General features: G+C 55.5%; 2 protein-coding genes across 12 annotated transcripts in view; both read left to right on the top strand.

The window, feature by feature from the left end:
- The window catches only part of UVSSA (UV stimulated scaffold protein A), a 51,685-nt gene extending 24,375 nt beyond the window's left edge, over nt 1–27,310 (top strand). For 5 of the 11 annotated variants that reach the window (XM_019025308.4, XM_055384316.2, XM_063705162.1 and 2 more), the window contains 6 exons: nt 5,414–5,558; nt 6,084–6,218; nt 10,067–10,250; nt 10,902–11,010; nt 13,784–13,958; nt 15,876–27,310. In XM_019025308.4, coding sequence (XP_018880853.3) covers nt 5,414–5,558; nt 6,084–6,218; nt 10,067–10,250; nt 10,902–11,010; nt 13,784–13,958; nt 15,876–15,969 — 842 coding nt within the window. In that variant the 3' untranslated portion in view covers nt 15,970–27,310. The remainder of the gene's footprint in view (nt 1–5,413; nt 5,559–6,083; nt 6,219–10,066; nt 10,251–10,901; nt 11,011–13,783; nt 13,959–15,875) is intronic. The other 6 variants (XR_010133304.1, XR_010133308.1, XR_010133309.1 and 3 more) reach the window with 3 other exon arrangements.
- Nucleotides 26,186–27,310, top strand: LOC109026500 (putative protein CRIPAK). Its single transcript, XM_019025110.4, has one exon. The coding sequence runs from the start codon at nt 26,186–26,188 to the stop codon at nt 27,125–27,127; it is 942 nt and encodes a 313-aa protein (XP_018880655.4). The 3' UTR covers nt 27,128–27,310.
- Nucleotides 27,311–27,879: the final 569 nt, after the last annotated feature.

Genomic DNA, 27,879 nt, shown 5'->3' on the forward strand with positions numbered 1-27,879 from the left:
CTTTTCTAGTACCCACATAGGACCTCTTCTGTCTTTTGGTCACTGTTTTCATAGTAAATCTTTTCGTCCCTTTATTTTCAACTTTTCGCTAACCGTTGTATCAAGCGGGTCTTCTTGAGACAGCATATTGCTAAAGACATCCACTTCAGAGTCTGTCTTGTTAATCTGAATCTGTTTAGTTAACGGTTGTTACGAAGTCTTCAAAAGACACATCTGGTGGCCTGTCACGCGTCCGTCCGTGGCACTTTCTCTCCGACTTCTGCTGCCGTCCTTGTCTCGTTTCCTTCTTTCTCCCACCATTTATGTGCCCCGTTGTTGTGCTGGTTTTTATTCTTCAGATGGTCACTCCTCATTGTAGAAAGGATTTACACACATATGTATTTCTCAATTTGTGTACTATTTCCTGCATAAGACAAATAACCTAGCACCCTCTCCCCACGTGTGGCCTCCTTCCACCCCATCACATTGGATCATCCAGAACCAACTTAATTCGGGTTGATATGAACACGTGGGTTTGGGGTAGGGACAGGCGAGAGTCAAGTTTACAAAGTCATGTGCTCAGTGTTCCTCCTGCGTCTCAGGGCACTCACCTCCCGCATCTCAGAGCACTCATCTCCTGCTACTCAGCACTCACCTCCCGCGTCACTGCACTCACCTCCCGCGTCTCAGGGCACTCACCTCCCGCGTCTCAGGGCACCCACCTCCTGCGTCTCAGGGCACTCACCTCCCACGTCCCTGCACTCACCTCCCGTGTCCCTGCACTCACCTCCCGTGTCCCTGCACTCACCTCCCGCGTCCCTGCACTCACCTCCCGCCTCTCTGCACTCACCTCCCGCGTCTCAGGGCACTCACCTCCCGCGTCTCGGCACTCACCTCCCGCGTCTCAGGGCACTCACCTCCCGCGTCCCTGCACTCACCTCCCGCGTCTCAGGGCACTCACCTCCCGCGTCTCAGGGCACTCACCTCCCGCGTCTCAGGGTGCTCACCTCCCGCGTCTCAGGGCGCTCACCTCCCGCGTCCCTGCACTCACCTCCCGCCTCTCTGCACTCACCTCCCGTGTCTCAGGGCACTCACCTCCCGCGTCCCTGCACTCACCTCCCGCGTCCCTGCACTCACCTCCCGCGTCCCTGCACTCACCTCCCGCCTCTCTGCACTCACCTCCCGCATCTCAGGGCACTCACCTCACGCGTCTCAGGGCACTCACCTCCCGCGTCTCAGGGCACTCACCTCCCGCGTCCCTGCACTCACCTCCCGCCTCTCTGCACTCACCTCCCGCATCTCAGGGCACTCACCTCACGCGTCTCAGGGCACTCACCTCCCACGTCTCAGGGCACTCACCTCCCGCGTCTCAGGGCACTCACCTCCCGCGTCCCTGCACTCACCTCCCGCGTCCCTGCACTCACCTCCCGCGTCTCAGGGCACTCACCTCCCGCTTCTCGGCACTCACCTCCCGCGTCCCTGCACTCACCTCCCACCTCTCTGCACTCACCTCCCGCGTCTCAGGGCACTCACCTCCCGCGTCTCAGGGCACTCACCTCCCGCGTCCCTGCACTCACCTCCCGTGTCCCTGCACTCACTTCCCGCCTCTCTGCACTCACCTCCCGCGTCTCAGGGCACTCACCTCCCGCGTCCCTGCACTCACCTCCCGCCTCCCTGCACTCACCTCCCGCGTCTCAGGGCACTCACCTCCCGCATCTCAGAGCACTCACCTCCCGCCTCTCTGCACTCACCTCCCGCGTCTCAGGGCACTCACCTCCCGCATCTCAGGGCACTCACCTCCCGCGTCCCTGCACTCACCTCCCGCCTCCCTGCACTCACCTCCCGCGTCTCAGGGCACTCACCTCCCGCATCTCAGAGCACTCACCTCCCGCCTCTCTGCACTCACCTCCCGCGTCTCAGGGCACTCACCTCCCGCATCTCAGAGCACTCACCTCCCGCCTCTCTGCACTCACCTCCCACGTCTCAGGGCACTCACCTCCCGCATCTCAGGGCACTCACCTCCCGTGTCTCAGGGCACTCACCTCCCGCGTCTCAGGGCACTCACCTCCCGCGTCTCAGGGCACTCACCTCCCGCCTCCCTGCACTCACCTCCCGCGTCTCAGGGCACTCACCTCCCGCATCTCAGAGCACTCACCTCCCGCCTCTCTGCACTCACCTCCCGCGTCTCAGGGCACTCACCTCCCGCATCTCAGGGCACTCACCTCCCGCGTCTCAGGGCACTCACCTCCCGCGTCTCAGGGCACTCACCTCCCGCGTCCCTGCACTCACCTCCCGCCTCCCTGCACTCACCTCCCGCGTCTCAGGGCACTCACCTCCCGCATCTCAGAGCACTCACCTCCCGCCTCTCTGCACTCACCTCCCGCGTCTCAGGGCACTCACCTCCCGCATCTCAGGGCACTCACCTCCCGCGTCTCAGGGCACTCACCTCCCGCGTCTCAGGGCACTCACCTCCCACGTCTCAGGGCACTCACCTCCCGCGTCTCAGGGCACTCACCTCCCGCGTCTCAGGGCACTCACCTCCCGCGTCCCTGCACTCACCTCCCGCCTCCCTGCACTCACCTCCCGCGTCTCAGGGCACTCACCTCCCGCATCTCAGAGCACTCACCTCCCACCTCTCTGCACTCACCTCCCGCGTCTCAGGGCACTCACCTCCCGCATCTCAGGGCACTCACCTCCCGCGTCTCAGGGCACTCACCTCCCGCATCTCAGGGCACTCACCTCCCACGTCTCAGGGCACTCACCTCCCGCGTCCCTGCACTCACCTCCCGCCTCCCTGCACTCATCTCCCGCGTCTCAGGGCACTCACCTCCCGCATCCCTGCACTCACCTCCCGCCTCCCTGCACTCACCTCCCGCGTCTCAGGGCACTCACCTCCCGCATCTCAGGGCACTCACCTCCCGTGTCTCTACACACTCACTGCCCATGTTTTGCTCCACCCCCCTGCCCCCTGGCTTTTCTTTGTGACTACTGGCTCTGAAGGTGTTTTCAAAGCGGACCTCACCATGGCAAACCTCAAAAGGCCTTGTCTCCATGAGGTCGTCATCCTGTGCCTGCACAAGAAATGACCTTTTAGCTGGCTATAAAATCCTGAGCTTGAACTTCTCCTTCGGCACTTTCAAAGTGACCTTCTAAGATCTTGCATTCACGGTTGCTATTGAAAATCTTGTGTCAATAGAATTTTTATTTTTTGAAAGTATCAGCTAACTTATATGACCACAAGGTCCCACAAGAGGCCATCTGCAGGCTGAGGATCAAGGAGAGCCAGTCCGAGTCTCAAAACTGAAGAACTTGGAGTCTGATGTTCAAGGGCAGGAAGCATCCAGCACGGGAGAAAGATGTAGGCTGGGAGGCGAGGCCGTCCCTCCTTTTCACGTTTGCTTTATATTCACTGGCAGCTGACTAGATGGTGCCCACCAGATTAAGGGTGGATCTGCCTTCCCCAGCCCACTGACTCGAATGTTAATCTCCTTTGGCAACACCCTCGCAGACACACCCAGGATCAATACTTTGTATCCTTCAATCCAATCAAGTTGACCCTCAGTGCTCGGTGTTAACCGTCTCGGGCCATGGTGTTCTTAGGTTTTCCTGTAGTGCCTCTGGCCATGGTTTTTCCTCTGTCTCCTCTGACTCTCAGTGAGCCTTCCAATTCCAGGAAAATGTGGCTCATTGTTTCTTCAGCTGTTTTCTGTGCTCCAATTATTTCTCTCTCCTCCTGGGATTTTAGGAGAGATGAGGATGCTGACACCTGCGTGTCCCCCAACACCCCTCGGAGCTCTTAAGAGGGTCTTCCGTGCTTCCTCCCTTGCTGTCTGCGGCCACCTGTGTCTCACTCGTGCTGTGGCCGGTCCCCTCAGCCATCCAGCAAGTCCTCTGCACCTGACAGTTTTCCTTGCCCTTTGTCTTTGGTGGAGGCATCTTCAGGATCCCCTCACTTCCTGGCCTCGCTGTGTCTCTATGGTGCCCGTAGCTCCTGGGGAGCATGGCATGGGCTGTGCGCCTCTTTGCCCCAGCTGCCAGTTCGTTTTCTTTCTGTGGATTCCGCTGCAGCCAGGACGCCTTGCTCGGTCCATTTTCTTTCTGTGGATTCCGCCGCGGCCAGGACGCCTTGCTCAGTCCGTTTTCTTTCTGTGGATTCTGCCGCGGCCAGGACGCCTTGCTCGGTCTGTTTTCTTCCATGGCAGCTCTCCGAAGTCTGGCTTCCCTGCGGTCCAGGTTCCTCTGGGGTCCTGAGCCCCCCGGCTGGCAGCCCACAGGGGAGGACAGGCTCAAGTGCAGGCCTCAGTTGCTCCTGCAGCAGGTTTGGGGAAGTGGGTGGTGCCCTTTGTCCTAACCCATAGCCTACCTGGCACCTCCTGTGCCCCCTGCTATCCCGAAGCCTCAGGACACCAGCTTAGCCACTAGGGAGTATAGGCCCCGCCCTGACCGAGAGGCGCCATCAGGATCAGGGTGAGCCCCACGGAGCAGCCTGAGAGCCAAGCGCAGGCCGTGGTGCAGGAGGAGGGGAGAGGCAGGTCAGGGCCCAGCAGTGTTGGAGAATCTCCTTGTCCTGGTCTGGGGACCCTGGGTGCACGCTGGGCTGCGGAGGCCAGGGGCTGGTGGCCTCGTCCCTGTCATCTCTGTGGGATGTTGGTGAGACGCAGCGCCATGGCCTTGTCTTGCTGGCGGCGGGGCGGACCCTCTTCGACGGGCACTCCGGGACGGCATCTTGGTCCTTGGAATTCAGCCTCTGCCTGGCAGATGGAGGGAGTTGCCAGGGCCAAGGCCTTGGTCCAGCGGCCCCTGTGGCTGTCAGTGGCGCCTGCTGAAGCTGTGGTGCAGCCCCGGGCATTTCTGTGGGGACGCAGGGGCTGGAATCCCCGCTAACATTGCGGTTTGATGTCGGCGTGAGATGTGGGTTGAACCCCTGTGTGGAGCTGTGCGTCTCTTCTCCTTGAGGACCTTGTGAGCACCCTGTGGGTGGCCTTTCCAAGTGGCTGCCACCTCAGGCCTGGGTGCTGGGGAGGGCTCCAGGCTGCCTACATCTCACCACCGGAGCCTGAGCTGCCGGGGCTATGGGCACAGGGTGCCGGGCAGTCTGGGCTCTCGCTGCTGCCCAGCTTCTTTCCAGCCTGGCGAATCCATCTGCTGAGGCTGGCACTTCTGCAAAGCCCGGCAGCACAGTGTGTGAACAGTGTGGCCACAAGGCGGGACTGCCGGACCCCCCGACGCACGCCATGTTCTGGCAGAGCGTGGCCTGAGCTGCTGCTCCGGGCCTCACCCTCGCCCGTGAGGAGCAGATAGCAGGCACCCACCTCGGGACTGTCGGAAGATGGACCATGCTAACGCGTAGGCGCGCCCTAACTGCCCAGTCTTGCAGGATGTGCCTGGCGGGTTGTGGGAGTGGTGGCAGGGAGTGGACACGTGTCTGTTTCAGGGCTGGAGGCAGCACCAGAGAAAGACACAGTTGTGCGGTGCTTGCGGACGAGGACGAGGATGGATGAGGAGGTGTCGGACCCCACCTCTGCAGCTGCTCAGCTGCGGCAGCTCCGGGACCACTTGCCTCCACCCTCATCTGCCAGGTGACTCCCAGTGTCCTGTGTGCTGAGCCCCCTGCCCGGCGCTGCCACAGCCTCTGCCCAGAGCACTGGCCGGCCTCGAGAGGCTGCTCAGTGCCTTTTCTGGATATCTTGGCGGAAGCCTTGGGTCTGTACCCCCGGCCGGGTGAGCAGTGTTGGTGCCATGTTTGGGCTTGTCAGTGCCAGCATCAGCTGGAGCCCGGGTGGGACTGGGCCCACAAATACCCTTCCAGACACTGCCCGTGCCTCTGAGAGGAGCCCCCAGGGCTGGGGTTTGAGAGGCAGATGTCAGGTCACCTCTGGGCCATGGTGAAGGACTGCAGACCAGAGGCCAGCTGTTGGCGAGGGCCCAGAGCTTCTCACAGGACCTCAGCAGTGGCTCTGAGGCCCAGGCGTCGTGTGGCAGAAGCCATTGGTCACCTGATCCGACCCAAGGCCCCAGCCTTGCTGTGGGGGTGGGGAGGGAGAGGAGGGTGGCTGTGACTGGCACCAGCAGCACCGTCAGGATGTCCCACTCTGCTCCTGTAGCCCCTCCAGAGCGTTGCCAGAGCCACAGGAGGCCCAGAAGCTGGCAGCAGAGCGGGCCCGGGCGCCTGTGGTGCCCTACGGTGTGGACCTGCACTACTGGGGCCAGGAGCTCCCCACAGCCGGGAAGATTCTCAAGTGAGTCCCCGTGTGTCTGAAGTCGGCCAGGGCACACAACCAGGGTCCCAGCCTGAGGAGGGGCTGCCGGCTCACCAGGCCTCCCTGGGTCTGAGGAAGCTGGCCCTGCCTCCCAGCTCTGCCCCACCTTCCGGGCACCTGGAGGGGCACAGGGGTGGGCCTCCCCTGCTGATCCGGCTCGTGGAGCCCAGCAGGGCTTTTTTGAGCCTTTCTGCTGCTGTGTCGGGGGCCATCCATGGAGCTTGGGTGTTATGAATCTTGTGGGAACAGCTGGACGAGAAACCACTCCCCTAAAGGCGGCCCTGGGGCCCGTTCAGTTTGTCCTGCTTCAGGACTGCACAGTTGGCTGAGGCCTGGGGCTTCCTGACCGTGTCGCAGCTGCTCACAGTGACCGTGTGTCCAGACCTCAGGCGGGGGCTTTGCAAGGAGCCTCCGGAAGCCACCCTCTCTGCCCACTTTCCCCTCTGCACCCCTCACCGCGCCGGCGTCTTCTCCATGTAGCTGCAGCAGAAGGGGGCACACGAGGGTCATCTGTGCGAAAGTCTGGACCGTTGGACCTCAAGAGGCCACCTGGGTACTCCAGCACCTGCCACAGCTCACTGGCATGGCCTATCGGGGGAACAGGGCCCCTGCCGCCTCCTCAGCTCCTGCCGCAGGACGGTTTTCCACACCCGGGGGAGGGCGGGGAGGACAGTGCCAAGGCTGTGTCCTGGGATGGAAGGTCACCCTAAGGCATCTTCCTTAGAGGGCAGAGGTGGGTCCCCCTGGCCTCTTGCTAGTCCCCGCCGTCAAGACCCAGGGCCAGGTGTGACACGGAATATTGCCGTCCCCACAGCACCCGTTTCAAGGGCCGGGCTGCCTGTGCACACACCATAACCACTAAAGCCAATGCTGCGGGGTCTGCGGGGCTGGGAAGACCACCGTGATGCGGGAGCGTCTCATCCGTGTGAGGGGCTGATGTCAGAACCTCCAGAGAGCGGGGGGGCAGGGGAGCCGGGCAAGGGTCCTGGGGCAGCTTCAGGGCCTGAGGAGCACCGTGTGCCCAGGGCAGCCACTGCCTCTGTGTCTGGATGCCCAGGAACGGGCCCCGAGTGCCGGGATGTCCTGGCACATTGCCCACAGCTGCCTGTGTTCCCGGGGTTCTGCTGGGCTCACACATGAGAGCAGGATGGTAAGCGAGGCAGGCCCTGGTCTCACTCACAGCAGGACTAAGATTTGAGGGCCCCATCCTCAGGGCTCCACAGACACCGCCCCTAGTGGGGGCCAGTTTAGGGACAGTGTGAGGAGGGAGGGGCTGGGCAGGCTGCTCAGCGGCCGGAGAGGTTGGGAAGAAACAGCTGTCCCTGTCACACGTTGCCACCAGGCGTGCCCCAAGGCCAGTGCTTGGTTTCCGAGCCTGGCAGGTGACGCCTAGCAAAGCTCCCACCAAGAAGCGGATGCCCGTCCCTCCTCCCACCTGCCTGGCCCGTCCCCAGGACCACAGGCTTTGCCCTGAGCCCCCAGGCAGTTGGGCTGAGAGAGAGGCGTGAGCAGCTGCTGGTGAGGACCCGGTTAGTCCTGGATGGCACCGGGGCCCTGCTGGGCAGGCCTGGCTTCACACTCCACCTGCCTGGCCTGTCAGCACCACGCACCTGGTGCATCGAGCTCACGGCTTCATGTTTCCCCCAACTGCCTGCACACTGCTGTGGTCGGCTTGATGGAGTTGCAGCCTACACATGGCAGCGGCCCGGGCTGGGGAAGGGCCCCATGTCAGCTACGTGGGTGGGGGTGCATGGGCTGGTGCAGGAGATGGCACCTGGGTGCCGCATGTGCCCCACAGCCAGTTGAGGGCCACACTCCTCCTGGCTGGCCCCTAGCCAGGATGGCAGGGGCTGCTCACCCCACATTCCCTCACCAAGCGGAGGGGTCCTGCCCTCTGGCTCTCAGCCACATTTAGGGATCTCGGAGAGCCTGGGCTCACCCCTTTCATCCAGGAGGTCAAGATGATGCGGGTCCGGGAAGCCAGGGTCTGGCCAGGCCGTGGTGGGAGACAGGGCTGACGGGGGTGGTGGCCACAGGCAACCACTAGAACGAAGACGTCCTGGTACACAGAGGGCTGGCGGGCCCCGGCTGGGAACAGTGGCTCACGCCTGTAATCCCAGCACTTTGGGAGGCCAAGGCAGGTGGATCACTTGAGGCCAGGAGTTCGAGACCAGCCTGGCCAACATGACAAAACCCCATCACTACTAAAAATATAAAAATTAGCCGGGCGTGGTGGCGTGCACCTGTAATCCCAGCTACTCAAGAGGCTGAGGCAGGAGAATCGCTTGAACCCAGGAGGCGGAGTTTGCAGTGAGCTGAGATCGCACCATCACACTCCAGCCTGGGCAACAGAGCAAGACTCTGTCTGAAAAAAAAAAATAGAAAGCCGGTGGTCCTCGGCTGGGGGGAGTAGAGGGGAGCATCCCTGCACCTGGACGGGGAGGAAGCGGTGGAGCCCGTGGTGTGGCTGCTGTGTGCTGGCTCCTGAGTGTTCTCACTGCGATCCACGGGGCGTCTCTGGTCCGAGTTCCGGGTGGCAGAATGCATCGCTGCTTCTCACACGGGGCCTTGGGTGCGGCAGGAAGCATTTGGCCGGGCGGTCAGGCACCCTCGGGGGAGCCGCATGTACCTCCTTGACTGCGGGGCACATGGCCAGGTGCTCTTCAGCCCACCAGGGCTTTGCCCGAGACGCCTCTGCCTGTAGTGGGGCCAAGGCCCTGGGCAGCACATTCTGCCTGCGTTCCCACCCACTGCCTTATCCCAAACCAGCCTCATCCCAGACCAAGGTGGATGCAGAAATGAGGTCCAGGCAGCCCCAGGGCAGGGCCTCCTGCTGGTCCCTTCTCCCTAGCATGGGCCGTGCCTGGGGCTGTGCTCCTGTCTGTGGACCTGGGGTGAGGGCAGGGCTGCTGGGCTCTGCTCCTCCAGCACCCTCGGGCATGGGGTGTGGGAGCCCGGGAGCTTCGGGCAGAGCCGACCGTTCCCCAGTCAGCAGGCAGTGAGCAGCCTCTCATTACTGGGAGCCCTTGGCACTGCCCATCTGTCCTCCCCGGCTCCTGCGGGCCCCAACTGTGGCTGTGTGCCCTAGAAGGAGGCCTGGTGGCAGCACAGGGGCAGTCTGGTCTGTGTGAGGGCCCCTCAGACACTTCTCCCCTGCCTGGGCATCCAGGTGGGCAGGGGGCGGAGTCCTCTGAGGCCAGCCTCCTCTTGGCCGGCACACCCAGCCCCCCCATCCCGTGGCATCCGCCGGAAAGCGTCCCTAACCAGGCTGGTGACAACAGCAGAGCGTGGGAGCGGACGCACCTGGGATGCCTGGGAGACCTGGGACGCCTGGGGCAGCGCAGTCTGTTCAACAGCAGAGCGTGGGAGCGGACACATCTGAGAGAGCTGGGAGGCCTGGGGCAGTGGAGTCTGGTCTCCAGCACCCGGCCCCTCTATGCTGCCAAGGGCTGAACGGCCTTCACTCCTTCTCCTGGGTGCGCTACCGCCCTGTCCTTACGTCCCTGCAGTGGAAGGACGACCTTCATGTGGATGCCCTGTTGGCCTTCAAGGTCACGCCTCAAGGACGCAGCAGCTGTCGCCCTTGCCCCGTAGGGAGAGCCCATCTTGCAGGTGGCAGTCGTGCCCGTGGTCTCGCGGCTGGTTCACGTGGCGTCAGAATTCAGACCCAGGCGGGAGTGACCGTGTTCTTCTGCCTGGGTGCTGTCCACAGGGTTGGGGTGGCTGGGCTGCAGTGGTGTTTGGCCTTCCCCTGTGTCTGCACCACCGTGGCCACGCTCTTCTGGGGTCCCTGCAGATGCTATGAGGGCCTCTGGCTGTGTCTGCAGGTCTGACTCCCAGCACCGCTTCTGGAAGCCCAGCGAGGTGGAGGAGGAAGTGGTCAATGCCGACGTCTCTGAGATGCTCCGGAGCCGCCACATCACTTTTGCCGGGAAGTTTGAGCCTGTGCAGCACCGGTGCCGTGCCCCGAGGCCAGACGGCCGGCTCTGTGAGCGCCAAGACCGGCTGAAGGTGAGGCCGTGGCCCGAGGGCGGGGGTGGGTGTAGGCTGGACCAGGTGGGGCAGCCAGAGGGATGCTGAGCCCCACCTGCCCCTGCCCTGGGTCAGGGTGCTTGTGAGCACTGAGAAGCCCATGGAAGGGGCTTATCCGCGGTGGGCAGAAATTGCTTAGCCGTTGGCCGTCAGAGAATGATGTCTGGGGCTCCTGCCCACGACCCTGAAGCCTGACACCTGGGTACACGGCTTGGGGACTCTCCAGGGGCCAAGACACACAGTATCCTCCATAGTTGCAGCCTGGGTCTGTGCTGGGCCTGGGATCCTCAGAAGTGAGGAGAGGCCAGGGGGCCAGGGCAGCTTCCAGCCTGGCAGCTGGGCATGGTGCAGAGGGGGTCGCTATGGCCATGCTGGATGAGGGAGGCCTAGACTTTCCACAGCTGCCCAAGACCTCCCGGCTCCAGAGGAGGGACGGAGCCATCCCCACGTCCCTGTGGCTCTCAGGACGCCCTCCTCTGAGGGGTGCGTGATTCCAGGGTTGTGTACACTTTGGCTCTGCAATGCCACCCACCCTGGTCGCTGTTTGTGCCCAAGTCGTGGTGGTGGGGGGAGGTGGTCAAGGCAAGTGGACCCTTGCCCGCCGTCAGCCACTGTGTCCTCGCTATGCAGTGCCCTTTCCATGGGAAGATTGTTCCGAGGGACGACGAAGGACGGCCGCTTGACCCGGAAGACAGGGCTCGCGAGCAGCGGCGGCAGCTGCAGAAGCAGGAGCGCCCGGGTAGGTCTGGGCAGGGCGGGCACCGTGGGAGGCACAGCCTAGGACTCACTGCCACTAGTGGCCCGGGGTGTGTCTGCAGAGTCACAGAGCACCCGCTCTGCCAGCTTGGTCCATGGAGCTACAAGCCTCTTGGTCATAACTGGCAGAATCAGGAGGGGATGCTGCCCCGAGGGTCCTGGGTTTGGGGCCTCCAGAGGATGCTCCGGCTTTAGGGGGTCACGTGTTCATGAGGCCCCGACCGGGAGGTGGGCACCCACGGCCCCAAAGCCACAGGTGCCATCTGTGTGGCTGGGTCCTGCTTCCTCGTGTTTTCAGGCAGGTGAAGGCCTTGAGGCGAGAGAAGTGATTGGGCTGAGCCAAGAGTGGCTTCTAGGAACCCCTCTGGCCTCCTCAGCCATACCCCGCACCTACCTCAGTGTGCAGGTGGCCACAGCTCTGTCCAGGAGGTGTGTGGCCACTGCTATGGCGGCAGGAGTGCGGGTGCCCAGAGGCCCCGGACAGCAAGGCCACTGTGGGGCAGCACTGCCACATCAGCAGGGCCCATCCGCCCGCCCTGTCTCACCCCAGGCCCATCTGCCCGCCCTGCCTCCCCTCGGGCCCATCTGCCCACCCTGCATATCTGTTTTCCAAGGAAGATTTGTTTTTAGAGGCCCTGGCCAGCCTCAGGCGCTCTCTCTTCTTTTTAACTTTGATTTGGCTTTTTTTTTTTTGAAGCAGGGTCTCTCTCTGTCACCCAGGCTGGAGTGCAGTGGCGCAGTCATGGCCTCCCAGGTTCGAGCGATCCTCCTGCCTCAGCCTGCCAAGTAGCTGGAATTATCATGCCACCATGCCCAACTAATTTTTGTATTTTTATTTTTAGTAGAGGTAGGGTGGCACTGTATTGCCCAAGCTGGTCTTGAACTCCTGGATTCTCCTGTCTCACCTCCCAAAATGCTGGGATTACAGATGTGAGCCCCCGCCCGGCCTCGGTCCCTTCTGGAGAGTGGCCACACCTGCAGCCCTGGCCCTGGCCTGAAGTGGGGGTTCACACCTTGTCTTGAAGAGCAGCGCTGGGGGCCCAGGATCCCTTCCAAGCTGTCTCTGTCATGGCTCCCGGGCGTCTTGCACTCTGGTCATGAGAGGCAGATGTTGAGTGCAGCCTGATGCCCAGAGGCAGCAGCTCAGCCCTGGGCGGCGGGAGGGCCCTGACCTGCTAATCTCCGGGTGAGGCCTTCCCTGGTGGCTCACACTCAGGAGCAAATTAAGTGCCTATTTTTTGTGTCAACCCTGAAGAGTATCTGGTTTTCCAGCCCTTGGTGACTTGTTAACAAACAGGTATCAGGCCGCGGGCTGCGGCCGGCGCTGGCCAGTCAGATGTGAAATAGCGTCTCTTTACTAACTACGGTATTGATCCCCGCCTCCCTCGCGCACGGCGCAATTTTCCTTTCCCTGGCGCTAACCTCAGTGACAATGTGCGTGCTGCTGCAGGGCCCGTCTGCGCCCAGGAAGGCCGCGCGGTCCCAGCATCTATTGATTTTTCTCAAAGGCTTTTAAATTGCTCCTTCATTTCACTGAGACGCTCGCTCCATCTCTGCTGGGTGCCGGGGCTTTTTCGTTGTGTTTAAACAATTGCTCCATTCACTGGGTTCCTAAACTGTGACGCCTTCTTATTACTGGGAGATAAACTGTTTGGACAGTTTTCCTTAATCTTGGATTAATCGTTCCTGTATCTGAATTGTGGGCCCCGTATTCCTTCACTTCAAAGAATCCACTTGGGAGGCCTGGCCATCCGTCCGAGATGTGGGCATTCCTCCGGGGATGTGCCCCCGTGGCCTGGTCGCCCCCGTGGCCTGGTCCCACTGGCTCAGCTCGTGGGGTCCTGTCTGCAGGAGCGGGTGCCTCTGGAGCATTGGTGCCTGGCCCCCTTCTGTGAGCCAGGGTTGTCTGTAAGTCCCTTGGCCATCACAGTCCCATCAGGGGTGGCCTTCCCGAGCCCGACCAGCACCACACCTGGTGGAGGCCCACCTCCGCCTTGTGTGGGGAACCCCACAGGAAGCCTGGGCCTGTGACCCCCGAGGGCCTCAGTGCCATCTGCACGGTGGGTACTCTTAGCCTGGGAGGCTGCCCAGTGGGGCTGTTGACATTTCTGTCCCCTCACTGCCACAGGGCCTCAAGCAGACAATGCCCGGCTTGCTTGGGAAGGGCAGTTCTGTCTAGGAGAGCCCCAGCCTGCATTTCTGAGGCCTGAGGCCAGGTCATCTTTGGATCAACGAAAAAGAAAAGCCCTTTGCTGAGCATCATGCTCGGCCCAGCCCTGCCACACGTACCTCCCCACCAGCAGGCGTGTCCAGCAGGGCCACAGTTTGCCTAGTGGGGCACAGTCCAGCCTGCAGGCAGGAAAGGAGCTTGCGGATGGTGCCACCCCCCCAACAGCTGGCCTTAGCCGCCTTCCAGCCTGGGAGGCCCATGGATGCCCTAGGAGTGGCCTCTGGGCTGAGCCCCAGCTCCCCATCTCTGGGCTGCAGGGGCCTGTGGGGGTGTGGGGCGGTGGGGGCAAGCTCTGTGTCGCCTTCATCCTATGGGGGCCAGCATGCCCACCCTCCCCAGCCTGTTGCTCAGGGAACCCTACCCGCCGAGCATCCTCTCAGGCCTGCTGCTGCCAGGGTACGGCTGTGGGCAAGCCAACCCAGCCCCCCTGTCAGGACGAGACCAAGAGCCCCTCCTGGGGGCCTCGGGTAAGAGGGGCTCTGGTCAGTGCCAGATGTCTCCTGAAGTGCTTGAGTTTTGTTTGCAGAATGGCAGGACCCTGAGTTGATGAGAGATGTGGAAGCAGCCACAGGGCAGGATCTCGGCTCGTCCAGGTACGGCGGGAAAGGCAGGGGGAAGAAGAGGAGGTACCCCAGCCTCACCAACCTGAAGGCTCAGGCTGACACCGCCCGCGCTCGCATTGGGAGAAAAGTCTTCGCCAAGTAAGAGTGGCTGCTGGGTCACCTCCCACCGCGTGGCCCCCCGTGTGAGGGTATTCGAGGGGGGTCATCTGAGCTCCAAGATATTCCAGGGACTTGGGGCCTCCAGGGGCTCCCCTGCTTTGAGTTCCCCTGGGGGACCACCCGGCCTTTCCCCCGGGAGGGGCAGTGCCAGCCAGCAGGGGCAGCAGGCAGGGTCTGCTCAGGAACGCCCCTGAGCATTCCCCAGGATAAGAGGGGCTTGACCGCCAGGCACCACCATCCTCGCTTCCTGGGGGAGCCGTGCCAGGACACAGGCTTCGGCTGGTGCAGAGTGAGCCCCTCGTCTCTCCCTTGCCTGGCTGTACCCCCAGGTCAGTGCCTGCATATTTCTGCAGCAGTGACTTCAGGGAGGGCGATGACTGCAAAGCGGGCAGAACGGGGGTCCATGCGTCAGCCCCAGCAGAGCCCAGCCCCAGCGTGTCTTCTCTGAGCACTGGCTCTGGGAGGCTGGCCTGGTGTCTCTGCAGCCCAGCATGGGCCTGTGTGACTGGTGAGGACTTGGCAGGGCCAGAGTGTGAAGCCCACCAGCCCGGCATCCCTGCGTGCAGTCTGTCAGCTGGGGCACCAGCCACTCGCACGGCCTTGTGTTTCTGTCTTCATATTGCCTTGTTCTCGCCCAAGAAAATCCAGAATGCTTGTTTCGAAGCCACCTGAGGCTGTTGACTCCCTCCCAAATCTGTGTCAAGTCCCTGCTGGTGCAGGTTTGTCTGGTAGCACCAGTGAGGTGGCCCCCACCTATCGCCATCCCAGAAACCCTCCCTTGGACACACCTGGAAGGTGCTAAGTGCACCGGGCAGAGGAGGCCCCTCCTGGCCAGCATGACCGTGCACCAGCCTGAGTGGGCTCGCGTGGGAGGCGCCTTCACAGCACTCAGACCAGGCTTCCCCCAGGCTTGTGGGTGGTACATCCACAGCCTTGCTTGGGTGGGGCAGGGGCGCTGGTGGGGGCTGTGGAGAGGCTGCCTGGGGCCCCTGGCGCAGGGCTGGATCCATCCCGTATGCCAGCCACCCAAGGTGCCTTAGCCCTTGGAGCTCAGGGTGAGGCTGTTTTCCCGTGGATCAGCCAGGGGCAGAGGCCAGCCTTGGTGCTGATGCCCAGGAGGAGGAATGGCCAATGGGCCCATGCCAGGCCTCCTCCCTGTGTCTCATGGGGACACTGAAGCCCATGGCAGGAGCTGGCTCTTCGCAACAGCTGTGTGGCCCAGACCCCTCCCTACAGAAAGGATCTGGGGTGACCACAGGCAAAACCCTGCCTCGAGGGGCCCCCATAGCAGTGCCCGGCAGCCCCACAGGGGCCGCAGCTGAGCGGCAGCTTCACCGCATTGTGGCCTCCGGCCCTGCTGGCTGCACACCCTCGTGGGTCGCAGCACCTGAGCTGGTCAGCACAGCACACCTCATCCTGCTCCCCGGAATGCCTGCCTGGCCCGCGCCCCCCCGCTGCAGCCCTCCAGGTTTCCAGCCCTGGCCGTGGAGCCGTGCGTGCAGCAGCGGGCAGGGCCGTCCTCACGCCTCCTGGCTGCATCTCCTGCGAGGCCACTCCCCAGGAGGCCAAGGGGGAGGCTGCCTTCATCCTGGAGCGCGGGAGGCCACGGGAGAAGTGCCAAGGTGGGGCTGGGGCCAACTTCACCACGCAGAACCACCCGCCGCAGACTCTGCTTCTGGGACCTGGGGTGGCCCTTTCTAAGCCTGTCTGTCTCGGGCCAGGGCCAAGGGGCCCATCGCCCATCTGTCTCTGAAGGTGGCACCCACAGGCAGTCTGTCAGTGTCCGAGGGCAGCAGTTGCCCCAGGACCAGTGCCTAACCTTGGTGATGCCGCCACTGGGAGCCCAGGCCCCTGGCGGAAGCCTCCCAGGTCACATCTTGCCTTGTTTCCCCACAGGGCAGCTGTGCGGAGGGTAGTGGCAGCCATGAACCGGATGGACCAGAAGAAGCACGAGAAGTTTTCAAACCAGTTTAACTACGCACTGAACTAGAGAGCGGGGCCCAGTGCACTGGCCATCAGCACCTTCTCCCTCTGCCAGTGTCTCAGGACAGCAGAGTGGGCGTGGGTGTGGGCAGTAACCATGCTTTGTCTATTACTGTGTTTGATGTAAAGAAATGGTGCGTTGCAGTGCCCTGAAGGTACGGCCGCTCTGCTGCTACAGGGTTTGGCATCGTCTGGTGATGGGTCTGGCCTCGCAGAAGAGGCCCTCGGGCCTGGAGATGTGAACGCAGGCAGCGACCCTGTTCCAGAGGGCGTCTGCGAGTCCTTGTGAGGCCAGTGCGTGTCGTGGTGTGGGGTTCAGCACGGACGGAATGTGTGTGCAGCTCAGCCTTCAGAGCGTGCATTCCCCAGCCAGGAGGCGACCACTCAGAGGAACTCTGGGAAACCCACTTTGGTGCAAATGCTGTTTTTAACACAAACACAAAGGCTAGTGAACCGTTCAATCATCTGCTTTCTGTTTCTGGATGTGCCTTTTCATACATGTGTCCTCTTGTCCCTGGCTTCTTACACTTGGCGTTGTTTTCAAGGTTTATCCATGCAGTTCCTTCCAATGTATAAAACAAAGGAGGTGAAAACCTGTCCATGCAGAAGCTTGTGCCCCCATGTTCACAGCAGCATTGGAGAAGGATACTGAACATCTTCTCGTGGGCTTACTGGCCATTTGTGTATCTCCTTTGGAGAGGAGTCTATTCAAACCTCTTGCCTATTTTTAATTGAATGATTTATCTTGAGTTGTAACAGTTGTTTTTTTTTCTTCCTTTTAGAGATGGGCTTTTGCTCTTACCCAGGCTGAGTGCAGTGGCAGAATCATAGCTCAGTGCAGCCTCGAACTCCCGGGCTCAAGCCATCCTTCCACGTCAGCCTCCCAGGTAGCTGGGACTACAGGCACACACCACAACACTTGGCTAATTTTTTAAATTTTTTGTAGAGATGAGGTCTCACTGTGTTGCCCACGGTGATCTCGAACTCCTAGCCTCAAGTGATCCTCCTGCTTCAGTCTCCCAAAGTGTTGGGATTACAGGCATGAACCACCACTCCTGGCCAGGAGTTTATATGTATACTGTGAATACTAGATCCTCATGTGATTTGCAAAAACTTTATTTATTTATTTATTTATTTTTGAAATGGAATCTTGCTCTGTCGCCAGGCTGGAGTGCAATGGCGTGATCTCGGCTCACTGCAACTTCCACCTCCTGGGTTCAAGCGATTCGCCTGCGTCAGCCTCCTGAGTAGCTGGGACTACAGGCGCGCACCACCACGCCCAGCTAATTTTTGTATTTTTAGTAGAGACGGGATTTCACTATGTTGGCTGGGATGGTCTTGATCTCTTGACCTCATGATCCACCCACCTCGGCCTCCCATAGTGCTGGGATTACAGGTGTGAGCCACCGCACTCAGCTGATTTGCAAAAACTTTCTTCCATACTGTTGTTTCACTTTCTGGATAGTGTCCTCTGAAGCACAAAAGTTAATTTTGATGAAGTACAGCAATTTATCTGTTTTTTTCTTTTGTTGCTTATGCTTTTGCTGTCACATTTCAGAAGCCATCACCTAATCCAAGATCACAGAGATTTACACCTAGTTTCTAATGAGCATTTTATAATTTCAGCTCTTATGTGTAGATCTTTGATCCATTGTGAATTAAGTTTTGTGTGTGGTGTAAGAGCCCACATTCTTTTGCATGTGGATATCCAGTTGTCCCAGCACCATTTGTTGAAAACATTATTTTTCCCCATTGAATTATCTTCGCACCGTTATTGATAATCAGTTGACCAAAAATGTACAGGCTTATTTCTGGGCACTTGACTCTATTCCATTGACCTGTTTAACCTTATGCCAGTGCCACAGTGCCTTGATCAGTGCTGCTTTGTTGTGATAAGTTTTACTTTGTTCTGCTTCAAGGCTGTTTTGACTCTTCTGCATCCCTTGCATTTCCAAATGAATTTTAGGATCCACTCATCAGTTTCTTCAAAAAAAAAAAAAAAAAAGCAGCTAAGATTTTGATAGGAATTACATTAAATCTAGAGATTGCTTTGGGATGTATTACCATCTTAATATTAAATCTTCTGAGTCATGAGCTTCTGATTATCTTTCCATTTATTTGGGTCTTTTTAAATTTATTTCAACAGTATTTTGTAGTTTTCAGTATATAAGTTTTTCACTTATTTTGTTAAATTTACTCATATTTTATTATTTTTGATTTATAACCAAAAGGACTATAAATGCAATTATAAATTATTAAAAGATTATAAATTGCATTTACAAAAGCAATCACAAATGTAGTTGTTTTCCGAATTTCACTTTGGGGCTGATCATTGCTAATATGTGGAAGTACAACTGACTTTTGTGTATTGATCTTGTATCCAGCATTCCTTGCTGAACTTGTTTATTCATTCTAATTAGTTGTATGTTCCCTAAGATTTTCCATACACAAAATCATGTCGTCTGCAAACAGCTTTCTTTCTAATCTGGATTTCTTTTATTTCTCTTACCTAATTGCTCTTGCTAGTACCTCCAGGACAATGTTGAATAGATGTGGTGAGAACAGACATCCTCGTCTTACTCTTGATCTTAGCGGGAAGCTTTCGGTCTCTCACCATTGAGTGTGATGCTAACAATGCAGTTTTGTGTAGATGCTTCTATCAGGTTGAAAAAGTTACCTTCTCCTCCTAGTTTGTTGAGTGTTTTTGTCATAAAGTATTGAATTTTGTCAGATGCTTTTTCTCCATCTGTTGAGATGATAGTATGATTCTTGTCCTTTATTGTAGTGATACAGTATATTACATTGTTTCTCATATATTGAACCGACCTTGCATTCATGGGGCAAATTCTACTTGTTCATGGTGTATAATCCTTTTTCTATGCTGCTGGCTTTGGTTTGCTAGGATTTTGCATCTGTATTCATGAGGGATATTGGGCTATAGTCTTTTTGTGATGTCTTTAGCTTTAGTCACGTCACTACTGACCTCATAGATTAAGGTGGGAAGTGTTCCCTCCCCTCCTATTTTTTGGAAGAGTTTGTGAAAGATTGTTGTTAATTATTTAAACATTTGGTGGAATTTACCAGTGAAGGCTGGGCTTTTCTTTGTGGGATATTTTTCCCTAATTCAGTATCTTCATTTATTATAGATCGGTTTAGTTCCAGTAGTTTGCATCTTTCCAGGAGTTTGTCCCTTTCTAGGTTCTTTGTTGCAATCTGTTCATATATAATGGTTCATAGCATTAAAAAAAATTTTTTTAACTGACAAGGTCTCACTCTGTTGCCCAGGCTGGAGTGCAGTGGTGCAATCATAGCTCACTCCAACCTCAGACTCAATGGGCCCAAGTGATCCTCCCGCCTCAGCCTCCCCAGTAGGAAGGACCACAGGCATGCACCACCACATTCAGCTAATTTTCTGTCTTTGGTTTTGTTTTGTTTGAGACAGAGTCTTGCTCTGTCACCCAGGCTGGAGTACAGTAGCGCAATCATGGCTCACTACAGCTTTGACCTCCCAGACTCAAGCAATCTTCCCATCTCAGCTTCCTGAGTAGCTAAGACTACAGGGGCATGGCACTATGACTGGCTAATTTTTTAAAAGCTTATTTTTGGTAGAGATGGGGTCTCACTATGTTGGCCAGGCTGGTCTCAAACTCCTGGCCTCAAGAAATTTTCCCGTCTTAGCCTAGCAAAGTGCTGGGATTACAGGCATGAGCCACCACACTCAGCCCTAATTTTCTTTAAAATTTTCTTATGGAGACAGGATCTTGCTGTGTTGTCCAGGCTGATCTTTGTCAAACTCCTGGCCTCAAGTGACCTTCCCACCTTGACCTCTCAAAGTGCTGGGATTGTGGATGTTAGCCAATGCTCCCGGCCTATTCATAGTATTTTCTGGTTTTAGTAATTTGATTCTTCTTTTACTCCCCTCAGTCTAGCTAAAGATTTATCAATTTTGTTGATCTATTTAAAGAAACAACTTCTGGTTTTGTTTATTATTCCCTATGATTTTCCATTCTTTATTTTGTTAATTTCCACTGTAATCTTTATTATTTCCTTTGGGTTGCTTTGGGTTTTATTTTATCTTCTTTTTCTTGTTTCTTAAGATGGAAAATTAGCTTACTGATTTGAAATCTTTTTAATATAGACATTTGTAGCTATAAATCTTTATCTCAGCACTGATTTATTTCATCCCTTAAGTTCTGCTATATTGTGTTTTCCCTTTTTTAAATCTAAAAGTATATTCTGATTTTTCTAGTGATTTCTTCTTTTATCTCTTGGTTATTTAAGAGTTTGTTGTTTAATTTCCACATATATGTGTATTTCCCAAGTTTCCGTTATTGACTTCTTTTCTTATTTTTGAGAGACAGGATCTCACTTTGTCTCCCAGGCTGGAGTGCAGTGCCGTGATCGCAGCTCACTGCAGCCTCGACCTCCCACCTCAGCCTCCTGAGTAGCTGAGACTACAGGCATGAGCCACCAAGCCTGGCTAAATTTTTTAAAATTTTGTTGTAGAGACAGGGTCCGACTATGTTGCCAGGCTGTGTTGGAACTCCTGGGCTCAAGTGATCCTGCCACTTTCGCCTCCCAAAGTGCTGGGATTACAAGCATGAGCTACCATACCTGGCCTGTTAATGATTTCTTATTTCACTCCATTATGGCTAAAAAACATAGATTGTATGATTTCTCGTCTTTTATATGTATTGAGAGTTATTTTATTGGCATACCGTATTTTCTGTCCCAGAGTGTTGAAGAATATCTATCCTGCTCTTGTTGGGTGGAGTGTTGTGTAGATGCCTGTTGGGTCTGATTGGTTTGTAGTGTTGTATGAGACACCTGTTGGGTCAGAGGTTGGTTTGTAGTGTTGTATAGATGCCTGTTGGGTCAGATTGGTTTGTAGAGTTGTATAGATGTGTGTTGGGTCTGATTGGTTTGTAGTGTTGCATAGAAGCCTGTTGGGTCAGAGGTTGGTTTGTAGTGTTGTATAGATGCCTGTTGGGTCTGATTGGTTTGTAGAGTTGTATAGATGCCTGTTGGGTCTGATTGGTTTGTAGAGTTGTATAGATGCCTGTTGGGTCTGATTGGTTTGTAGGGTTGTATAGATGCATGTTGGGTCTGATTGGTTTGTAGTGTTATATGGATGCCTGTTGGGTCTGATTGGTTTGTAGTGTTGTATAGATGCCTGTTGGGTCTGATTGGTTTGTAGTGTTGTATAGATGCCTGTTGGGTCAGAGGTTGGTTTGTAATGTTGTATAGATGCCTGTTGGGTCTGATTGGTTTGTAGTGTTGTATAGATGCCTGTTGGGTCAGAAGTTGGTTTGTAATGTTGTATAGATGCCTGTTGGGTCTGACTCGTTTGTAGAGTTGTATAGATGTGTGTTGGGTCTGATTGGTTTGTAGTGTTGCATGGATGCCTGTTGGGTCTGATTGGTTTCTAGTGTTGTATAGATGCCTGTTGGGTCTGATTGGTTTCTAATGTTGTATAGATGCCTGTTGGGTCAGAGGTTGGTTTGTAGTGTTGTATAGAAGCCTGTTGGGTCAGAGGTTGGTTTGTGTGTTGTGTAGACGCCTGTTGGGTCAGAGGTTGGTTTGTAGTGTTGTATAGAAGCCTGTTGGGTCAGAGGTTGGTTTGTGTGTTGTATAGATGCCTGTTGGGTCAGAGGTTGGTTTGTAGTGTTGTATAGAAGCCTGTTGGGTCAGAGGTTGGTTTGTGTGTTGTATAGACGCCTGTTGGGTCAGAGGTTGGTTTGTAGTGTTGTATAGAAGCCTGTTGGGTCAGAGGTTGGTTTGTGTGTTGTATAGATGCCTGTTGGGTCAGAGGTTGGTTTGTAGTGTTGTATAGAAGCCTGTTGGGTCTGATTGGTTTGTAGTCTGATTGTTTATGTCTTCTCTTCCCTTATTGATCTTCTGCCCAGTTATATTGATATTGAATGTGAGGTATTGAATCCTTCAGTTTTGTCAGCTTTTGTTTCATAAATTTTGAAGCTCTGTTAAGTGCGTCTGTATTTCTATTTCTTTCTGATGAGCAGACCCTTTTATCATTATGACATGTCCTTCTTTGTCTTTAGTGAAAAAAAAATGTTGTCTTTAAGTCCCTTTTGAATGTTATTAGTATAGCCACTTAGCTCTTTTTTGATTATTGTTTGCATGGTATCTTTTTTCACCCTTTAACTTTCATTGTATCTCTGAATCTAAAGTGTGTTTCTTGTAAACAGCACATAGTGGGATCGTGTTTCTCATCTGTCTTTCTGGTCTCTGCTCTGAATCAAAAGTGTGTTTCTTGTAGACAGCATATAGTGGGATCATGTTTTTCATCTGTCCTGCTGGTCTCTGCTGTTTGAGAGGGATGTTTAATCCATTTACATTCAGTGTGATTACTGAGAAAGTTGGATTCGTATCTGCCATTTCTAAATTTGTTTTCTATATTGTCTTTTTTGTCTTTCTTCCTTTATTTCTCCATTACTTTTTTGTGTTAAATGGACATTTAATTCTCTTGTAACATTGTAGTTTCCTTGTCTGTTTTACTGGGTTTTTTAAAAAGTAACTTTCTTAGCAGCTGCTCTGAGTATTACAGTAACAATGTAAAACCAATCAAGTGTTCAGATGAACTTAATAATGTACAAAAACCTTCACTTCGAGTAGCTTTGTTTCCTCTCAGCTTCTTGGTGCTGTATTTGTCATATAAATGCTACCTTTTAGATTGTAAGTCCGTCAGCAGTCTTGTAATTATTGCTTTATGCAGTTGTCTTTTAAATCACATAGAAGAAGAAAAGATGTACAAACAGAAATGAGTTTCTGCTGTCTCTGTTGCTGGCTTTGCAGTTGTCTTTTTTGGTGCTCTTTGTGTGGATTTGAGTGTGGTGTCTTGGACTTCAGCCTCAAGTATTTCTTGTAGGACAGATCTTCTAGCAATGAATTCTCTTTGTTTTTGTTTATCTGAGAATGTTGTAATTTCTCCTTCTCTTCTGAAGAATAATTGTGCTGGATATGGCTGACTTGGTTGGCCCTCTTTTTCTTTCAGTCCTCTATAGATGTCATTCCACTGCCTCTGGCCTCTGTGGTTTCCGTGGCGGGAGCAGCGCACCGTGTCTCAGTCTCTTTTTAGCTTCTGACTGTTTGACTGTGGTGTGTCTAATTGTGGATCTTTCAGTGTGTCCTACCTGCAGTTCTTTGAGCTTCTTGGATATAGAGGTTAATATTTTTTGTAGTCTGATTGTTTACGTCTTCTCTTCACTTACTGATCTTCTGCCTAGTTACATTGATATTGAATGTGGGTATTGAATCCTTCAGTTTTGTCAGCTTCATGTTCAGCCAGTGACTGGACAGAAGGCCCCTTTAAGTGCTTTGCACCAGTAACTCTCACGGTTCTGCCGACACGCAGTTGATGCGCGGTGTGTGTGCCTTCAGCGCTCCGTCGCAGTTCTGCAAATTTGGGAAATTTTAGGTTGTCATTTCTCAAAATATTTTATGTCCATGTTCTCTTCCCCCACTTGGACTCCAGCTACGTGTTGATGTGGAGCTGGGCACAGCCTTGGAGGCCACCTTGACTTTCCTTTATTCTGGAATTGTTTCTTCTTCTCAGAATGGGTCATCTCAGTTGACCTATCTTCAAGGTCACAGATGCTTTTGCCAAACAAAACCTGATGTCAAGCTGCTCTAGTGAATTTTTCATTTCAGTTATTGTACTTTTCTACTCCAAACTTCCATTTGGCTCTCTTCTATAATTTCTGTATCTTTACTCATATTCTTTATTTAGTGAAACATTCTCATACTTTAATTCTGTAGACACAGTTTCCTTTAGTTATTTGAACATATGTGTAGAAGCTGATTTAAAGTACTTGTCTAAGCCGGGCGTGGTGGCGTGCACCTGTAATCCCAGCTACTTGGGAGGCAGAGGCAGGAGAATTGCTTGAACCCAGGAGGCGGAGGTTGCAGTGAGCCAGGATCGAGCCATTGTACTCCAGCCTGGGCCACAGAGCGAGACTCTCTCAAAACTAGATAGATAGATAGATAGATAGATAGATAGATAGATAGATAGATAGATAGATAGATGGATAGATTAGATAGATAGATAGATGGATGGATAGATTAGATAGATAGATAGATAGATAGATAGATAGATAGATAGATAGATGGATAGATAGATAGATAGATGGATGGATAGATTAGATAGATTAGATAGATAGATAGATAGATAGATGGATAGATAGATAGATGGATAGATTAGATAGATTAGATAGATTAGATAGATAGGTGACTTGTCTACTAAGTTCAACATCAGGGCTTATTCAGGGGAAGTTCCTATTGATGACCTTTTTTCCCATGTCAGAGCCAAGGAAATAACATACTCTTTCTTTGTGGTCTCATATATATGTATTTTTTGAAGACTGGACACTTTAATAATGTGCTGTGCAACTCTGGAAATCAGATACCCTCTCCACGAGTTTATTGTTGTTCTGTTGTTGTGACCTTTTGTTTAGTGTGTGTTCTGGACTAATTTGAAGTGTCCACCTCATCAGCTTCATGTTCAGCCAGTGACTGGACAGAGGACCTCTTTAAGTGCTTTGCACCAGTAACTCTCATGGTTCTGCCGACACGCAGTTGATGCGCGGTGAGTGTGCCTTCAGCGCCCCGTCGCGGTTCTGCCGACACACAGTTGATGCGCGGTGAGTGTGCCTTCAGCGCCCCATCACGGTTCTGCCGACACGCAGTTGATGCGCGGTGAGTGTGCCTTCGGCGCCCCGTCGCGGTTCTGCCGACACGCAGTTGATGCGTGGTGTGTGTGCCTTCAGCGCCCCGTCGCGGTTCTGCCGACACGCAGTTGATGCGTGGTGAGTGTGCCTTCAGCGCTCCGTCGCAGTTCTGCCGACATGCAGTTGATGCGTGGTGTGTGTGCCTTCAGCACCCCATCCTGGTTCTGCCGACACGCAGTTGATGCGTGGTGAGTGTGCCTTCAGCGCTCCGTCGCAGTTCTGCCGACACGCAGTTGATGCGTGGTGTGTGTGCCTTCAGCGCCCCGTCGCGGTTCTGCCGACACGTAGTTGATGCGTGGTGAGTGTGCCTTCAGCGCCCCGTCGCGGTTCTGCCGACACGCAGTTGATGCGTGGTGAGTGTGCCTTCGGCGCCCCGTCGCGGTTCTGCCGACACGCAGTTGATGCGTGGTGTGTGTGCCTTCAGCACCCCATCCTGGTTCTGCCGACACGCAGTTGATGCGCGGTGAGTGTGCCTTCAGCGCCCCGTCGCAGTTCTGCCGACACGCAGTTGATGCGCGGTGAGTGTGCCTTCAGCGCCCCGTCGCGGTTCTGCCGACACGCAGTTGATGCGCGGTGAGTGTGCCTTCAGCGCCCCATCACGGTTCTGCCGACACGCAGTTGATGCGCGGTGTGTGTGCCTTCGGCGCCCCGTCGCGGTTCTGCCGACACGCAGTTGATGCGTGGTGTGTGTGCCTTCAGCGCCCCGTCACGGTTCTGCCGACACGCAGTTGATGCGTGGTGTGTGTGCCTTCAGCACCCCATCCTGGTTCTGCCGACACGCAGTTGATGCGTGGTGAGTGTGCCTTCAGCGCTCCGTCGCAGTTCTGCCGACACGCAGTTGATGCGTGGTGTGTGTGCCTTCAGCGCCCTGTCGCGGTTCTGCCGACACGTAGTTGATGCGTGGTGAGTGTGCCTTCAGCGCCCCGTCGCGGTTCTGCCGACACGCAGTTGATGCGTGGTGAGTGTGCCTTCAGCGCTCCATCGTGGTTTTGCCAACACGCAGTTGATGTGTGGTCAGTGCTCCAGCAGGCAGCTGCCAACTGTGCCTTTGCCTTCACTTCTTACTTGCACACAGCCACAAAGCCAGCCAGAGGTGAGGGCCAGGGCAGCTCAGGTTCCTCTCGGGCATGCACACAGCTCTGTGCCTGTGTGGGCACAGCCTTCCATGCCTCCAGGAGTGTGGCAGAACTTCTCAGCGGCCACTGTGGGCATCTCGTTCCTCAGATCTTCCTTTCATGAGTTATATAGTTGAATTATCAATCTTTCTTGGCTTCTGAGTTTTGTGTTCTAGTTAGAATGCTCTTCCCCCTTAAAGATTATATTTGAAATGTTTTCCATGTTTTCTTCTAGTACTTTTATGGGTTTCATTTTCATATTGAAATCATTGATCTACTTCTAGTTTTTGATACAAAATGTGAGCCAGGAAACCCGGTTTTTAAATTTCAAATAGCTGTCCAGGTGTCCCTGCACCTCTTATGCATGAGCCCTCGCTTTGTGCCAATGTGGAGTGCCCACCTGCTCACATGTGCCGATGTGGAGTGCCCGCCTGCTCACACACATGTCCATGTGGAGCGCCCGCCTGTTCACACATGTGCCCATGTGGAGTGCCCGCCTGCTCACAGGTGCCCATGTGGAGTGCCCGCCTGCTCACACGTGCCCATGTGGAGTGCCCGCTTGCTCACATGTGCCAATGTGGAGTGCCCGCCTGCTCACACACGTGCCCATGTGGAGTGCCCGCCTGCTCACACACGTGCCGATGTGGAGTGCCCGCCTGCTCATACGTGCCCATGTGGAGTGCCCGCCTGCTCACGTGCCCATGTGGAGTGCCCGCCTGCTGCCCGCCTGCTCACGTGCCCATGTGGAGTGCCCGCCTGCTCACACACGTGCCGATGTGGAGTGCCCGCCTGCTCACACGTGCCGACGTGGAGTGCCCGCCTGCTCACACGTGCCGATGTGGAGTGCCCGCCTGCTCACACACGTGCCCATGTGGAGTGCCCGCCTGCTCACACACGTGCCCATGTGGAGTGCCCACCTGCTCACGTGCCCATGTGGAGTGCCCGCCTGCTCACGTGCCCATGTGGAGTGCCCACCTGCTCACACGTGCCCATGTGGAGTGCCCGCCTGCTCACGTGCCCATGTGGAGTGCCCGCCTGCTCACACGTGCCCATGTGGAGTGCCCGCCTGCTCACACGTGCCGACGTGGAGTGCCCGCCTGCTCACACGTGCCGACGTGGAGTGCCCGCCTGCTCACACACGTGCCCATGTGGAGTGCCCGCCTGCTCACACACGTGCCCATGTGGAGTGCCCGCCTGCTCACACAAAGCCCTGGCATGGTGGCTCTGTAGGTTTCCTGTCCTGCCGGCCGAGTCAGACGCTGTTACCGTACATTCTACTCATGGTGGCTTTTTAATACGTTTTTAATGTCAAGGACCCCTTTTATATTTCTCTGCACCTCAAGATAACGTGGGAATATTAGGGATGAGATGGAAGAGGAGAGGGTGTTTTTGTAAAATAGAATTCAGGACTGATTTGTTAGCCTGGTGCTTTTCGTATCAGACCTTTTAATGAATTTTCATGGATGCTGATTAAAAGACAAACCTGTGACTCAGTGTTTGTGACCAAGTGAGGGGCCCTGTGGGGTGGGGGTGCTGGGCTGGCCCTTCTGGCTGGTGGGGTGAGGGGGTGGGGCCTGTGCACCTGGGAGCAGCTCCAGCACTGCGGGCTCAGGGCACTGTCAGTGACTTGGCACTAAGGGGGTGCTAGGGGTGGGCCCTCCTTTTCCCAGATCCCCTCAGCAAACCCCTTCCACCCACACTTGCCACAAAGTGGTTTGGGTCCCCATGAGCCAGGCAGATGGAGGGGGGCGAGGAGCCTTGGGCGGTCTGGCCTGCAGATGCATGTAGGGGCTACTGGTAGGGCTCACAGCGGGAGGGGGCCCGTGGCAGCTGGTCCAGCATGCTGCTGCCCTCATTCAGGGCAGACTGGCTGAGGTTGGCCCAGAGAGCAGCAGGGGGTGAGTGTGAGGAGTGACCAAGGGAGGACTGGTGGGCATGGGTCACAGCCCCAGCGCTGGGGTGGATGGGCCACCATGGAAAGTGGTGTCAGGGTTAGCAACACAGAACCAGAAACTCCAAATAAGAGTGGCTCGTGGACAGAAGGGTTTGTGTCCTATT

Source organism: Gorilla gorilla, chromosome 3, assembly GCF_029281585.2.
Source record: "Gorilla gorilla gorilla isolate KB3781 chromosome 3, NHGRI_mGorGor1-v2.1_pri, whole genome shotgun sequence".
NCBI lineage: Eukaryota > Metazoa > Chordata > Mammalia > Primates > Hominidae > Gorilla > Gorilla gorilla.